Source organism: Odocoileus virginianus, unplaced genomic scaffold, assembly GCF_023699985.2.
Source record: "Odocoileus virginianus isolate 20LAN1187 ecotype Illinois unplaced genomic scaffold, Ovbor_1.2 Unplaced_Contig_1, whole genome shotgun sequence".
In the NCBI taxonomy this organism is placed as follows: Eukaryota; Metazoa; Chordata; class Mammalia; order Artiodactyla; family Cervidae; genus Odocoileus; species Odocoileus virginianus.
In genome coordinates, this window is record NW_027224318.1 from 5258271 (window position 1) to 5273982 (window position 15712).

At 40.2% G+C, this 15712-nt stretch overlaps 1 protein-coding gene across 9 annotated transcripts in view; it reads right to left on the reverse strand.

Annotated features, from left to right (window-relative positions):
- Positions 1–4079: 4079 nt before the first annotated feature.
- Positions 4080–15712, reverse strand: part of LOC110138001 (integrator complex subunit 6-like) — a 56818-nt gene continuing 45185 nt past the window's right edge. For 3 of the 9 annotated variants that reach the window (XM_070463268.1, XM_020894732.2, XM_070463269.1), the window contains 8 exons: positions 15169–15279; positions 12754–12972; positions 11648–11771; positions 10470–10612; positions 8631–8865; positions 6681–7055; positions 5731–5824; positions 4080–5041 (listed from right to left, as the gene is read on the reverse strand). In XM_070463268.1, coding sequence (XP_070319369.1) covers positions 4939–5041; positions 5731–5824; positions 6681–7055; positions 8631–8865; positions 10470–10612; positions 11648–11771; positions 12754–12972; positions 15169–15279 — 1404 coding nt within the window. In that variant the 3' untranslated portion in view covers positions 4080–4938. Of the gene's footprint in view, positions 5042–5730; positions 5825–6680; positions 7056–8630; positions 8866–10469; positions 10613–11647; positions 11772–12753; positions 12973–15168; positions 15280–15712 lie in introns of those variants that run through there. The other 6 variants (XM_020894737.2, XM_020894736.2, XM_070463270.1 and 3 more) reach the window with 6 other exon arrangements.

Here is a 15712-nt window from a genome sequence, read left to right on the forward strand (position 1 = left end):
CATTAACCAAATAATTTCTAACAACCCTCATCTCCTTATCTTCTGACACAAGATGTGTTAATTTTATTTTTCGGTTTTTAAGGTACATGATATTAAACTGGGGTGTGAATCAGGTAAAGAATGAATAAGATTTAAAAGATATGACTTTGTGCCTTCTTTCAGAGATGCATTTGTGTTCTCTTGGTTGTAGGTGGGAGAAATGTATCCGGTTAGGCAGAATCATGACTTTGTTGTTTCTATTTAAAGATGAAGTATGGTTTAAAAAGATGTTCATAGGTAGCAAGATGACAAGAGGTGCCCGTTGTAAAGTGTCACTTTGGTCAGGTGACTCACATTATAGACACTTCCTGCATATTTTTGGTCAGAGGGTGCCACAGAGGGACTCTGGGAGGTCGGAGACTGGTGGAAAAGAAGCAGCCACCATTTTGCAGCTCCCACATCATGTTGCTGATCTGCAGATTCACCTTATGGCATGAAGCAGCAGCTGGGTCTGCAATTACTTTGTCTTCCCCCGGATTCACTCTCAGTATCTTTATCTTTTGGACCAGGTGTTTATGTTTAACTCCATGAAGTAGAGCCTTGATTTCTGCAGATATTTTGTCACCAGGATCAGAGGCAACAATAATGGAGATGTATTTGTCTGTTCTTCTGGGGTTCTAGATCATGTTTGTGGTTTTAGCCTGTTAGTTTTCCCCCCTACCTCTGTTGAGGTGACAGCACTCTTTTAGTTTTATTTTTTGGTCATGCCGCGGCTTGCAGGATTTTAGTTACTTGACTAAGGATCGAACCTAGGACCCTGGCAGTGGAAGCATGGAATCCTAACCACTAGGCCACCAGGAAATTCCCTAAAGTTTACCATTTTAAAATGTACAACTCAATGGCATAAAGTACCTTCACAATGCTGTGCAACCATTACAGAACTATCTTATCCTAAAACTGTTTTACTACTTTAAGACATAGATGAAAGAAATCAAAGATGACATAAACAAATGGAGAGATATTCCATGTTCCTGGGCTGAAAGAATCAATATTGTGAAAATGACTATACTACCCAAAGCAATCTACAGATTCAATGCAATCCCTATCAAATTACCAATGGTATTTTTCACAGAACTAGAACAAAAAATTTCACAATTCATATGGAAACACAAAAGACCCTGAATAGCCAAAGCAATCTTAAGAAAGAAGAATGGAGCTGGAGGAATCAAATCTTCCTGACTTCAGACTATACTACAAAGCTACAGTCATCAAGACAGTATGGTACTGGCACAAAAACAGAAATATAGACCAATGGAACAAGACAGAAAGCCCAGAGATAAATCCATGCACCTATGGGCACCTTATCTTTGACAAAGGAGGCAAGAATATACAATGGAGAAAAGACAGTCTCTTCAATAAGTGGTGCTGGGAAAACAGGACAGCTATGTGTGAAAGAATTAAATTAGAACCCCTCCTAACACCATACACAAAGATAAACTCAAAATGGATGAAGGGCCTAAATGTAGGACCATAAACTATACAACTTTTAGAGGAAAACATAGGCAGAAGACTATATGACATAAATCACAGCAAGATCGTCTATGGCCCACCTCCCAGAGTAATGGAAATAAAACCAAAAATAAAGTGGGACCTAATTAAACTTAAGAGCTTAAAGAAAACTATAAACAAGGTGAAAACAAATGAAGCAACTGACAAAGGATTAGTCTCCAAAATATATAAGCAGCTCATGTAACTCAATACCAGAAAAACAAACAACCCAATCAAAAAGTGGGCAGAAGACCTAAACAGACATTTCTCCAAAGAAGACATACAGATGGCTAATAAACACATGAAAAGATGCTCAATATCACTCATTATTAGAGAAATGCAAATCAAAACTACAATGAGATATCACCTCACACCAGTCAGAATGGCCATCATCAAAAAGTCTACAAACAATAAATGCTGGAGAGGATGTGGAGAAAAGGGAACCCTCTTACACTGTTGGTGGGAATGTAAATTGATACAGCCACTATGGAGAAGTATGGAGATTCCTTAAAAAACTAGGAATAAAACTATCATATGACCCAGCAATCCACTACTGGGCATATACCCTGAGAAAATCATAATTGAAAAAGACACATGTACCCCCAATGTTCACTGCAGCACTATTTACAATAGCTAGGATATGTTAGCAAACTAGATGCCCATCAACAGATGAATGAATAAAGAAGCTGTGGTACATATCTACAATGGAATATTACTCAGCCATAGAAAGGAACACATTTGAGTCAGTGCTAATGAGGTGGATGAACCTAGAAACTATTATATAGAGTGAAGTAAGTCAGAAAGAGATAAACAAGTATCACATGAACTCATGTATATGGAATCTAAGATGTGTGTGTGCTCAGTCATGTCCGACTCTTTGTGACCCATGGACTGTAGCCTTCCAGGCTCCTCTGTCCATGGAATTTTCCAGGCAAGAATACTGGAGTGGGTTGCCATTTCCTACTCCAGGGGATCTTCCCAACCCAGGGATCGAACCTGTGTCTCTTGCATCTCCTGCACTGGCAGGCAGATTCTTTACCACTAGTGCCACCTGGGAAGAAAAGCTACGACAAACTCAGACAGCATATTAAAAAGCAGAGACATCACTTTGTTGACATAGGCCCATATAGTCAAAGCTATGGTTTTTCCAGTAGTCATGTATGGATGTGAGAGTTGGACCATAAAGAAGGCTAAGCGCTGAAGAATTGGTGCTTTCTAATTGTGGTGCTGGAGAAGACCTCTAGAGAGTCCCTAGGACTGCAGAGATCAAACTGGTCAATCCTAAAGGACATCAGCCCCGAATATTCTTGGAAGGACTGATGCTGAAGCTGAAACTCCAATACTTTGGCCACCTGATGTGAAGAGCTGACTCATTGGAAAAGACCCTGATGCTGGGAAAGACTGAGGGCAGGAAGAGAAGGGGATGACAGAGGATGAGATGGTTGGATGGCATCACCAACTCAGTGGACATGAGTTTGAGCAAACTCTGGGAGATAGTGAAGGACAGGAAGCCTGGCATGCTGCAGTTCATGGGGTTGCAAAGAGTTGGACAAGACTTAGCAACTGAACAACAACTACCATCATGACTGAGCGACTAACACTTTACTTGCCATAAGCATCAGAAGCTTATTCACTTGCCTTTTTCTTTATTTTTTAGGAGCATGGGCTCTAGGCACTCGGGCTTCAGTAGTTGTGGCTCCTGGGCTCTAGAGTGCTGGCTCAGTAGTTGTGGCACATGGGTTTAGCTGCTCTGTGGCATGTGGACTTTTCCTGGACCAGGGATTGAATCCCTGTCCCCTGCATTGGCTGGTGGATTCCTAACCACTGGACCATCAAGGAAGCCCATCACTTGCTTTACAATGTTTTTGAGGAACATCCTCCACATAGCTGCTTCTCTAAGAGTTTATTTTTCAAATAAAAAAAAATTTTTTTTGGCTGCACCACATGGCATGAGGGATCTTAGTTCCTGCATCAGGAATCAAACCTGTGCTCCTTGCAGTGGAAGTACAGTCTTAACCACTGGACCACCAAGGAAGTCCTTATAAGAGAGTTTAGAGTTAGACAAAAGAAAAGCAATCAATCCCATTGGTCAGCCCTTCAGGGAGGCCTCTGGACAGGTTTAAACAAACACAATTCCTTGGGAATAAAGTCTATTCTCCTCCCTCTTGAGCCAGGAACCCTCAGTTGGAATGCAGGCTGACATCTTCAAGACCACTGCTATACTGGGGAGGGGAATCAGGCAAGAATAACTTAAAATGCTACCAGATTCTCCTATCACATTTCAATGGGTCTTCCTTTTGACTCAACATTCACTTGGTTGCTGTAAACCTCTATCTTCCAGAGTCCCAGTAAACGTGATTCCAATCATTACCCCTAGTGTTTTCAGTGTTTTTGGAGTACCCCACTCCACCAGTTTCACCAGTATCAGTTCGGTGAGTGACATTTTGAAGTTTACATCATTCTGCTAACATCTTAATTACAGTGGGCACTTTTTTTCTGAAAGGAGTTACAAATCACAAGAAAGACAAAACTAGAAATTTCTCAAGTGTCAATGACCTTGTGAAAAATCAATAAAATGATTTATTTTATATATGAAAAGTCAAAATCTCTTTGTACACTTAAATTTCTGCAAATACAAACATAACAATACTGCTCCATAAAAACTTTTGTATAAACATTAAAGGAAATATCTACATTATTTTTTCTTTTAGTGCTTCTGAAGCACAGAATGCACAAGTCCACCTGAAGCCTTTCTGGTGTCACAAGCAAGAACAAACGCCAGGGGTGGAGGTGGCCTCAGGTGTACTTTGTAATGTCTCTAGACAAAATAGAAGACAGTTGGAGGTAGATCATTTGGTGACTCTCCCTGCCCCCTCCCATGGAGAAATAAGTTATCCAAATAGCAGCTTTCTCACTCTTTGATCCAAACTGTCCTGAATATTGCATGGTTTTAAAGGCACAACTAGGAATTGTTGAAAACTTCGTTCAGAACACACACAATTAGCAGTTGGACTCTGAACCCTTCTTTCTAAATGACATAGTAAGAGCATCAAGTAGTGCTCCACCTGCAGGTGGCCCCTAGTCACTCTGGACGTGCCCAGGATGACCAAGCTCAAGAGTGAACCCTTATCACTTGTGTGTGTTCACTGAACTTAACCTGCTGGATTAATCATATCACCTTCCTCAATTGGGAACAGTAACAATAAAACAACCAGTTAGTACTTTCAAAGAAAACAGGGCAAAGCAAGCTTTTACTGCCAGAGAATCAGAAAATGAAGTGTCGTTGCTTTTTCTTAACCTCTGGAAGCCAGTTCCCTTGACTAAAACATCCTAGGATGTTCAACAATATCCCGCTCTGTCCTACAACACAGAGAACTTGTTCTTTTTTCCTTCTTGGTCTCTGCAGTAACATCATGATCTGCTGTTGATGTGATTAACATTGTTGAGAAGGTGATAGGATTCTATTTTTTCTAGTACCTTCTCAAGGTACTGAATTAAGACTCGTCTTTTGAACCTAAAAAAGAAAGAGGAATTTTATTAACAAAAAGTTCTTAAAGCACTGTGTGGGGTATCAGGTGGAACTGACAATCTACATGGGAAATAGAAAATGTATCTTCATGTAAAGATGGGGCTTAGCTAATACCAAGAGTACCAACTGAGAGCCCAAGCCCACCTAAGACTGTGAAGAGTTCAGAAAGCTCCCAGACTTGGGTGAATGAGTTGGACTTGGACAGTAGCAATCTAAATGCCTCTGGAGATAGCTGTAACTATGCACGAAGGCCAGGGCTTACAAAAGAAAGGCAGGATCAATCCCTCTGCCTGTCTTACATTTGGTCCTTATGCTCACAAAAACACACAAGTGACTTCCCTGGTTGTCTAGTGGAATCTGCTCTGCAATGCAGGGGATACAGGTTTGATTCCTGGTCCAAGAATTAAGATCCCACATGCCTTGGAGCAACTAAGCCCATGCACCACAACTATTGAGCCTGTGCTCTAGAGCCCAGGAGCTGCAACTACTGAACCCAGATGCTGCAGCTACTGAAGCCTGCACACCCTAGAGCTCATGCTCTGCAACAAGAGAAGCCACTGAAATGAGAAGCCTGTGCACCGCAACTAGAGAAAGCCTGAGCACAGAAAGAACACCCAGCATAACCAAAAATAATTAAATAAATAACACAATGAAAAGTTCCTCTTCACACCCACCTTGCAGCTTCCTTGATGGTAAATTCAACAAATTGTTTCTTGACTGCAAGAGGTCCTTGTACTCCTTCAAGCAAAGTGAAAATTCTTTCATACTCTGAAGATATTAAAAATATTATTATTGTTAACAATATGGATGAAAAATAAAATTCAATATTTACACATCCTCAGCAGTCATCAAGACATCTGCACGTATCTGCTAGGGAAACCTGTAAACACTAATCAAATGTGGTCAGCTGAATGATGCCCCACACCCCAAGTTGTCCATGTCCTAATTCTCAGAAACTGTGAACATATTATTATCTTGCAAAAGAGACTTTACTTTGCAGATGGGATTAAGTTATGGATCTGGAGCTGGGGAGATTATCCAGGTTTATACATGGAGGCCCAATATAATCACAAATATCCTTAGGAAAGGGAGGCAGTAGAGCCGGTCAGGGAGAAAAGATGTAAGGGTGGGGGCAGAGGCTAGAGAGAAGCTACATTGCTTGGCTACATTGCTGGCTTAAGGGGCTACATTGCTGGTTTAAGATGGAGGAAGGGGCCATGAGTCAAGGAACACAGGCAGCCTGTGGAAGCTGGAAGAGGTAAGGAAACAGACTCCCCCTGAGCATCCAGAAGAAACGCTAGCCTGCCAACACCTTCATGTTAGCCCAATGAAAAGAATTTCAAATCTGACTTCCACAACACTAAGATAAATCAGTTTTGAGCTACAAAGTTTGTGATAACTTGTTACAGCAGCAAAAGGAGATTATTACAGTAAGTAAGGGGGGGAAAACTTCAGAAAGGTGTATTGAGTTGTTTAGGTAAAACAAGAGGAATCATTTTCAATTATGTGAAAGTTCAATATTTCCCAAAAATGCACCTTAAGAGTTACCCTGAATCTATTTTGAATCTTAAAATGAAAGGGATCTCCCCATTATATTACTGATAGATGTTCTTCTACTACTTACTTCGTCCAAATTTTCGAACTTCCTTCATTAACTGGTGTTTTATATCAGCATTGATTCCTTGTGCCATAGCAGGAGTTATCTGCAATGTACTTGGCACACTTTCCAAAGCAGATGTTACTGAGACTTCTTGATCATCCACAGAGACGCTGCAGTTCTTGGTTTCTCCTATATGTGCATTGCACCCAGGTTTGTGAATCGGGCCATCTTCCCTGAGACTAGTGAAATCATCAGATAGAGAATCCACTTGGTCGGGCAGGATACCATCTCCTGCCATATTCATAAGCTCTCGTGAAGCAGATTTTGACAAGAAGCCATCAGGTGAGATTTGACCATTTTCCATCTTCTCCTCATGAACATCGTGAGTGACAGTAACACCTGGAAACCAAAATGATAAGTTGAGCTATGGGGTAGGTGTGTTATAGTAACCCAAAAGGGATATCATGGTGCTCCTCAGTTTTGAGGAAATGGTTTCATAAAGCAAGAGGATGTACCAGATGGAGCTCAAGACCCCTCAAATTGAGCTCAGGAAGGTAATCTCCATGGCACCAAGAATACATATGGAAACAATACAGAACAACTAATATACAGTCTCAGGTCCTTGGCACTGAGGGCTTAGCTGCAGCTTGTGCTTTACAAGCTGAAAAGCAGCAAGTCTCACTTGATGTCATTTACCTATGAAATGCCATGCTCTAATGAGCTTGACACCAGACTCCGTGTGCCCCCCTCAAACTCCCTCCTCTCTTCCTTAAAACTTCTGAGGAAACAGAGGTGGTGACCACTAGATCTGAAGGCTCTATATGTCCCCCATTACCCCAATTCTCTGCCAATACATGATCCTCCTCATCCATCTTTTCTGTCTCAGAAAAGTGAATTTCTTTTTACTCCAGGTCTGACACCTCTCCTCCTTTGACTCATTGTCCTATGTGCTGGGCACCATGCCAGGAGCTGGGGGCGGTCTCCAACAGCACACATAGAAACAATCCCCACCCTTATGGAATGTCCATGCTCATGGGGAGGCCAGGCAGAAGTGTGCTATGATTCAACAAAATAATAAATCATTACAGTTCAAATTCGTGTTTGGGGAGAAGTACGCAGGGAGGGGAGAGAAAGCAGGAGGGGAAGTCCCAGTGGATCATGAGGTCAGGCAGATCCTTCTGAGCAGGTGTCCTTTGGGCAGAGGCTGGAGGGGCAAAGAGAGTCTGCCTGTGCCCATGCAGAGGACAGGTGTTAGGAGAGGATGGTGGGCCCAGGTCGTGCAGAGCTTGTCAGGAGCTCAGATTGTACTCTTGAGTGCCTAGGAAAGGTAATGAGGTGTTTTCAGCATGGTTGTGGTGTGATCTGATTTCTGTGTTGATATGATCACTCTGGCTGCAGGTCAGAAGATGAGTTAGATGAGGTTGGAAGGTAGAAAAATAAAAAGCTATTGGAGTATCATGGTGACACGATGGCAGCATAGATCAGAGGAATGGAGAGTCATGGTAGGATGTGGGATTTATACTTGGGACCATCGAGTGGAGTGGAGGAGGCTGGGCCAGACTGCGCTGGGCTGGAGTGAGGAGAGGAGATGAGCACAGACAGCACCAGCCTTTACTGACCCAGTGCAGACCCAGCCTTTGCTGAGCCCATTTGCTCCTACTGACTTCGGCAGCAACTCCAAATTGTTGCACCTCCTTCAGCCTTGACTTGACAAGTCAACAGGTACATCTTCCAACATTTCTCCATCTTGTGTTAACTACTATGTAAGTAGGGATCTTCCTCCCCTCGTATAGATGGAGATCCTTGAAACAAGGTCTCTCATCTCACAGGGTGCTTTGTACCTACCACATGGATGATTAATAATGGCTTACTTAATGAACAAAAACTGAATACAAAGAAATGAATATAAAAGAAAATTGTTTAGTGTCTTAGTCCTCTAGGGGCCATAAGGAAATCACAACCACTACTCTATACCTGTATATACAAGGGTGGGTTTTATGAGGTTTGAATAAGATGGGAACCACGAGGCTGAGGGTGGTCCCTTTCCGCCCACATGGTTAGTTACAGTAGGTGGTGTTTGTGGTTTCCTCAACAGCAGGGACATACTCCGCCTTCTCTTGGATGACAAAGGACTGTTGAGTTCTCCAGGACGTTTCACTTTGTTTTGCGGCCCTGCTACAAACTCATCTGCTTCATCGATCATCATTCCCTAGAAAACATCAATGAACATATTCCATTAAAGAGAACATTGCACACACTCTTCACATGCATATATAATCATGTATTATGTCAACAATATAGATCTTAATCATGGGCCAAAGATTTGCCATGCCTCACACAGACTTTTCAGAAAACACTACTCAATCTTAATCCAGTCTAAGTGGAACAAGGAGGAAACTTGTTTTACGGTCAAACATAACACAATCATGATTAACCTGAAAGCCTGGGGACTAAGAAACTCTCATCAACCAAAATGGAAATTAACCCACAGTTACCCTTCTGAAGAAGCTACAAACCAATTTGCATTAAACCTTGGTAAGGAAATCATTCCCTTTTGTGTGATTTAAACGCATCCTTAAGAAATATTGATAATCACTATACAGAATGTTGCATGTAAATGGTGACAGATAGGTAGATGGAAAATGTCATTCCCCCAGTAGCAACCTCACAGAGATTCATATATATTCACCTTGGTGCTGGACACAAATGAAGGAAGGGGCTTTTCACCCTGGGAATAAAATATGAGAGACAGCAGTATAGAAGGTTAACTAAAAGCTGTTCTCATCCAAGGATAGCCCAGGAAGATGCACTCCCATTATTTGAATAAAACCATGATAAATGACTTTTCCAAAGCATTTCCCAAAGCAAAACAGTACAGAAAGAGGAAAACATATTCATTGAGCATGTACCACATGTCAGGTAATGTTCTAAATGATGTACAGGTACTAACTCAATTCTTCACAGAGCTCTATTAGTTAGATGTCATAGTTATCTCCAGTGCTACCAATGACAAAAACCAAGACACAGAAAATTAAGAAGAACTCTAGTTAACTGAGGATTCAGGTAAAGTAGAATACTTTTGGTCCAGTTTTGTTACAGAAGACATTATTACATGCTCTGCACCTTTGTAACAATGGTTTCTTCCATGATTGCAGATATAATTCTCATTTGTCTTCACACTTATATCATCAAGTCAGCATATCTCTCACATATACACACAGAGATACATACACACACACGCATATGCGTGTGCACACACATCTCATGTTTATATCTCTTGTAGGACAAGCCAATAAAGCAACATCACTTAGTACTTCATATTTCAAGAAAAACACTTAATAACTGTCTAGATAGAGCACAAAAGGAAATAAATGGTGATCTCAATATTGAAGGAATTAGTGTGTGGAGCTGGGAGGAAATACAGACTTTGGAGCTGGAAAGATGGAGGTTCAAATCTTGGCTCTAACTGGCTGTGTCACTCAGGATGAATCATTTGACCAAGATGAGCTCTGATTTCTTCATATTATAGGGCAGACAGTTATACTCATTTGCAGAATGGTTGTGTGCATTCAATGTTATCATTTAAAACATCAGCTCCTACTACATATGCAGTAAATGCCAGCTACCATTTTTTAACCAACATACTCTTCCATCAGGAGGCTCCCACTTTCCATTCACAAAGAGCCCTGGAGACATATTTTATCTTTTAAACAAACAGAGGTAAGACCTCTGACTTATATACACCTTACCAAAAAGGAAGGAGTTATTTCAAGAATATCATGATTTACACAGACATAGAACTGGGTATCCCACCTTCTTATCTTGTTTAAATGGATTGCCAAAAGTATGTAGTCTTTTTGGTTGATCTGGATCAATCTCTCGAAGTGGAGAAGCCAATGTCTTTAGATATTCTTGATAGTTACCCATTTGTGCAACTGGAACACTATGAAGAGAATCTGCAAAATCACCAGAAGACAAATAGATGCTCTACACATGTTCTATAGTTGAAGTGTGTGTGGTCCTTCTGAGAAGACATGATCATAGCCTGGTTTAGCATTGTGTATCTCAGCAACCAATAGGCTAAAATCTTGAATCTATCATTCTAGGATCTAAAATCATCTCTCTTCATCCCATTCATCACTCAGTCTACCATCACCACGGCCTACAAGCTCAAATCCCTAGACCAAGAACAACTCCCTCACTCTTCGTCGCAGGTTTGAGAATGGACTGACATTCCTTATACCACATCCCAACTCAAAACCAAATATTTTGTGTTTCGAAGAGCCTAGGCTCTCTGGCTTTCTCTTATCATCGAGAGAATCTTGGTTAGTGGGCCGTACCCTTTTTGGAAAACTTGATTAGATCTACAGGCTTTATTCCTAAAAAAGATCCTACCCCCTCAAAAAAAATACTGACATATAATTTCAGGAGGTTGGCCAGGCTAAGATTTGCTCATTTTAATGGACAAATGATACTGTTTAAAATGAACAAAATGGAGTCAAGGGGAATTGTACATCATCATCAATTATCCTTGACAATATCAGGTTCATTCTTTTCCTGTAAATGAGGAATCTGGATTGAGTTTATCAGAGCAGGCTAGGTGGTACAGTGTTAGGGTGTACAATTTCCAAATTCTGATAGACCTAGTTTCTGCTGCTTTCCAGCTCACTAGAACTGGGGAAGCTATTAAAACGCTCATTCTGAGTTCCAATGTCCATAAAAATGGGCATAAAAACAGTATCTATCTCACAGGGTTGTTTGGAGACTTACAAGAGCTAAAGCATGTGTAGTGTAATATACATGCCAATTAATGCCCACTTCCCTTAGACCCAAGAACAATAAACTTGTGCTAGTAGATGAAGGGATTTAGAGAAAATAGGTATTATAAATATTAAAGTATTACAAAATAACATATGCTTTATGCAATAAACACCTTCATGTTAGTCAGACTTGACATTTTATCAATAAAAAGTACTTCTTTGTTCACTTACCTTCATCTTGTCCAACAATAAACTTGTGTGTTTTCAGCAGATTGGATCGCATTCTGGTTAACTGGTCTAAAAGATCTCTACGTGGAATATCATAAGCATTTCTATATGCCTGAGGTTTCAAATCCTATTTGAAATGAAACAATTTCAGTTACTCCTGAGGCTTTTAATATAGAAATGTAATTCCTAATCCTCTTAAAATCTTAGCAAAGAGAGGGATATTCATTACAACTGACTTCAGTATAATTTTGCAGTGGAAAATTCGCCTTTGCTGGCCCTGTTCTGAATTCTACTACATCCACATAGCTTTAAAGCCACTGTGTATATCTTTTTTCAAGTATACCATTTAAAACATCAGATCTTGATATCTGTGCCTGTGGCAGCCTTGCAGGCCCACTATTCACAATCTAGATGCCGTCCCCTGGCAGTCATGGAGAGGAGCTGATGGGATGTCTGTCCAGGAAGCAATGGCTGATCCACAAGGGGTACAGTGATCTGAGCACCTCCAGCCACAGTACCTTCAGGATCTGGGGCAGCGCTGGAACAGAGGCCGTGCTCTTTCCAGGCTGCCCCCAGCCAGTGACTGAGAATGATGGGGGATGTTCAGGCCTGGCCAGCTCGGTCAATGTGGACCTCCTCTATGGGATCTTGTGGTGCCAGGGTTCCCTGCTGGGCTGGCCAAGACTTTCTACAAGCTATACTGATGCCTGAAGCTCTTCATACCCATTCCTCCTTCCTTCCCCCATTCTCTCACAATGTTAGTTCAGCAGTGTGATCTGAAGTTTAGGAGACATTTGGTCCACCCCAAAGATCCTTGATATTTGGTCATACTTGGTGCTGTCCAAAATGTTCATAAGACATGTAGCACATACCAAGATGTCCTTGATACTTGGTTCTGTCCATTTGGCATTGAACCAAATATGATCGGACCAGATTTCAAGGGCCTTTTTGTGTGGACCACATGTCTTATGGATATTTTGGATAGGACCAAATGTTCTGCAAGGGATCTGAAAGCTCTCCTTGTTCGTTCCCATTCCTTCTCCCCTTTGTCTTTCACAGACCTTATCTTTCCCCACCACCCCCAACAAGCTATTTATGTCATAATTTACCTTGTTTAAGAGCCCTACTTGGAAGCCGGCAAATTCTTTGGTGTTCAATTCTGTCAGTCTTGGTGCAGTATCCCCAATGATTTCTTTCAATAGTTTTCTAAAGTTTTTATTGTGAGTCAAGGAAACACCACCACCAGAATGATTTTTCACTTTGATCCCAATTTCCTGGGGAGGTTTCTTCCCCACTGATGCTAGTATTCGTTCTGACTCTAGTTTGGTCTAAAATGAAAGTACATAGTATGTTATAAAAAGAGCTATATTATCACTGTTGTTTTATTACTTAAGAAAGATGATACTTTAAGAACCCCACTGAACAAATTTAAATTACAAATCACAGAAAAACAGATAATTAAACATTTTCCTGTGCTTCTCTGTACTACCACAAAGAACAGAGGGGGCTAGAAAGACCAATAATGCATTTTTTCCCTCTTCTCTAGTGTCAAAATTATGACTGAATCATGGAAAGAATGAAAACCATGGGTAAGAATTACATTCATAGATAGTTAAAATCAAATTTTGTTACTGTAAAATCTAGTCTAAGTCAACATACTCATTTTGAACCCAGTTATAAAAGGTAAAACTCTGCATTTATAAAATTGCACTAGTGCTGAAATTCAGATTGCATAGATTGGCACTGTATCTGAAAAAACTTATAGTGTTTATTTCTAATGTCAGACCACTCACAAAAATGTGATACTTAATTTAACAAATATTACCAAGTAAGTAATTTGTAATAGTACTCAATGTTTACAATTCACAACAAAAAATCCTCTTAATAGATACTATTATATCATATTGATAAATATTGCTTGAGAGTGTATTATAGCAGTATATTGGGCATATTTTCTGATTTACATACATCTGAGATGGTTCAAAGAACACTGGTGACATAGAATTATTAAATTAGTAAGTAAATTAGTAATTAGAGCTAGTATAAATTAGTAATGATCTTTTTTTTTCTAAAAGGTAGAATTCCACCAATGTCTTGTAAGCCCAAATTAATTTTGAATTTCTTGTGGTTTGGTCAGAGATATTCATTAATTTTCTTTATTTATTAGAATGAGGTATATTTATTATCTTTTTAAAAATTTAGTCATGAAATAGGGGATAAGAGCAAATGAAGAGTCTGTTTCCACAAAGGGTCCTAAAAGCCCATTTATAAAACTATATAAGCAATGTGTCCCAGAAGGTCCCAGAACTTGCATGAGTTTCAAGTCTGTTCACTATTCTTCCTTCTGGCCATACCTTGCTGACACAGCCTTAAAGGCCTAAGGCAAACATCAAATAAAAAAATATAAATCAAGAGATCAATCAATAAATAACCAAAACAAAACATTAACACCAGCAACAAAAATCTACTAGCAGAGAGGAACGGAGTTAAGGGGATGCTTGGTAGGTGAGAAAACTGGGTTTGCTTTACTCTCTTTGCATGTATAAGCACACTGGACTGGTAGGAGCTGGTAAACTCCAGACTATACTTAAGTTTTTGCCAGTTCCTAGCAAGGTGTGTCAGCATCCCAAATTGCAGAGTCATCTATGTTCTTTGGTGTCAGAAATCTGACACTTATTTACTTACTACTCTCTGTTTTCTAAAGGCCCAGCTTTGAAACATATCCAACTTGAAGTATTATTGTCACTGCAAATGCTACTACTAGTCCCTACCTGGGAATACATTTGTGCATAAGAACAAAGTGAAGCTGCTGCATTAATTTGTCATATAACATAACACATTTGTATGGCAGTAAAGCTCTAACTCAGTAGTTCTCAAGCATTTTCACCTTGCAAGAATGGGCTAAGTAGAGGTGAGAAGTATGATAAGTAGGGGTGAGTGGAGGATGAGGTACTAATAGAGAGGGGCAGGCAAGGGACAAGGTGAATAATGGTAAATGAGGTGGGGGTATAAAGGAACAGAGGGAGGGCCTGCCACCCTCCAGTGTGAGGTACACTGGTCTCATCTCCCCCTCTCCAAGAAAAAGCATGCTGATATTTATTGCCTAAAAACGAATTTCAGGCAAGTCATTTAATCACACCATGCCTCAGTGTGCTGACCTAAAACGGGGGATGCTCTAGCCCAATGTGATTTGAGGAGAAACTAGGTTGAGGATAGGCAAAATGTGACCCATGAGATAATTCTATTAAGCCTCTGCCCCTCTTAGGCCACAAAGTATCAACCAGCTTGGGGTAGAACAAACTGGCAAGCAAAAGGAGAAACGGCACAGCATCCGATGATACTGACAGACCCTTAACTGCAGTTTAATGGTGAAGCCAGAAGCCATAGAGAATCACATTACTACTAATTCATAAAGTGTAGAAATATATACACATTTAATTTGAAAATTACAATTACACTAAAGAATAAGGAAATGCACTTCTGAGGGCAAAGGATTTTTGTTTGTTTGTTTTTACCAATACTACCTGTTGGCTGAGTTTTTTAAGGTAAGAGATAACACTGTAACTAAGTCCACAATCTAAATTATCTGATATCAGATTTGGAGCTCCCATCATCCTTAGTGCTTTCTTTAATGGCTATAAGGAAACAAAATACACAACAGTAAGAATAGAATAAATCTTAAAATACTCAAAGTTCAGTTATAAGGGGCAAAGGGACATGATTCATTTCTTAGAAGTCAAGGTGCTGCACATAAAACCAAACATGGAACATTAAAAAGTGGCAATGAAAATAGCAGAGAAGTAAGGAGCAGAAAGTAAAAAAATCAGAAGAGAGTGGGATAAGAAGAGCAAGTAACAGCAAATTCAAACAGGCAAATTGCTTTCAGTCTTAATTTCCAAGTCATAAAATCATTTCTCATTACATTTAATTGTGTACCCCATTCCTGCCATGGTAAATACTAACACACCCCAATTTCTCCTCCCAGTGACACAAATGGTACCACTTGAGATTCTGCCTTTTCACCTCTAGAAACTTGGCTTAAAGTTGACCACATCCACCTCTTGAAAT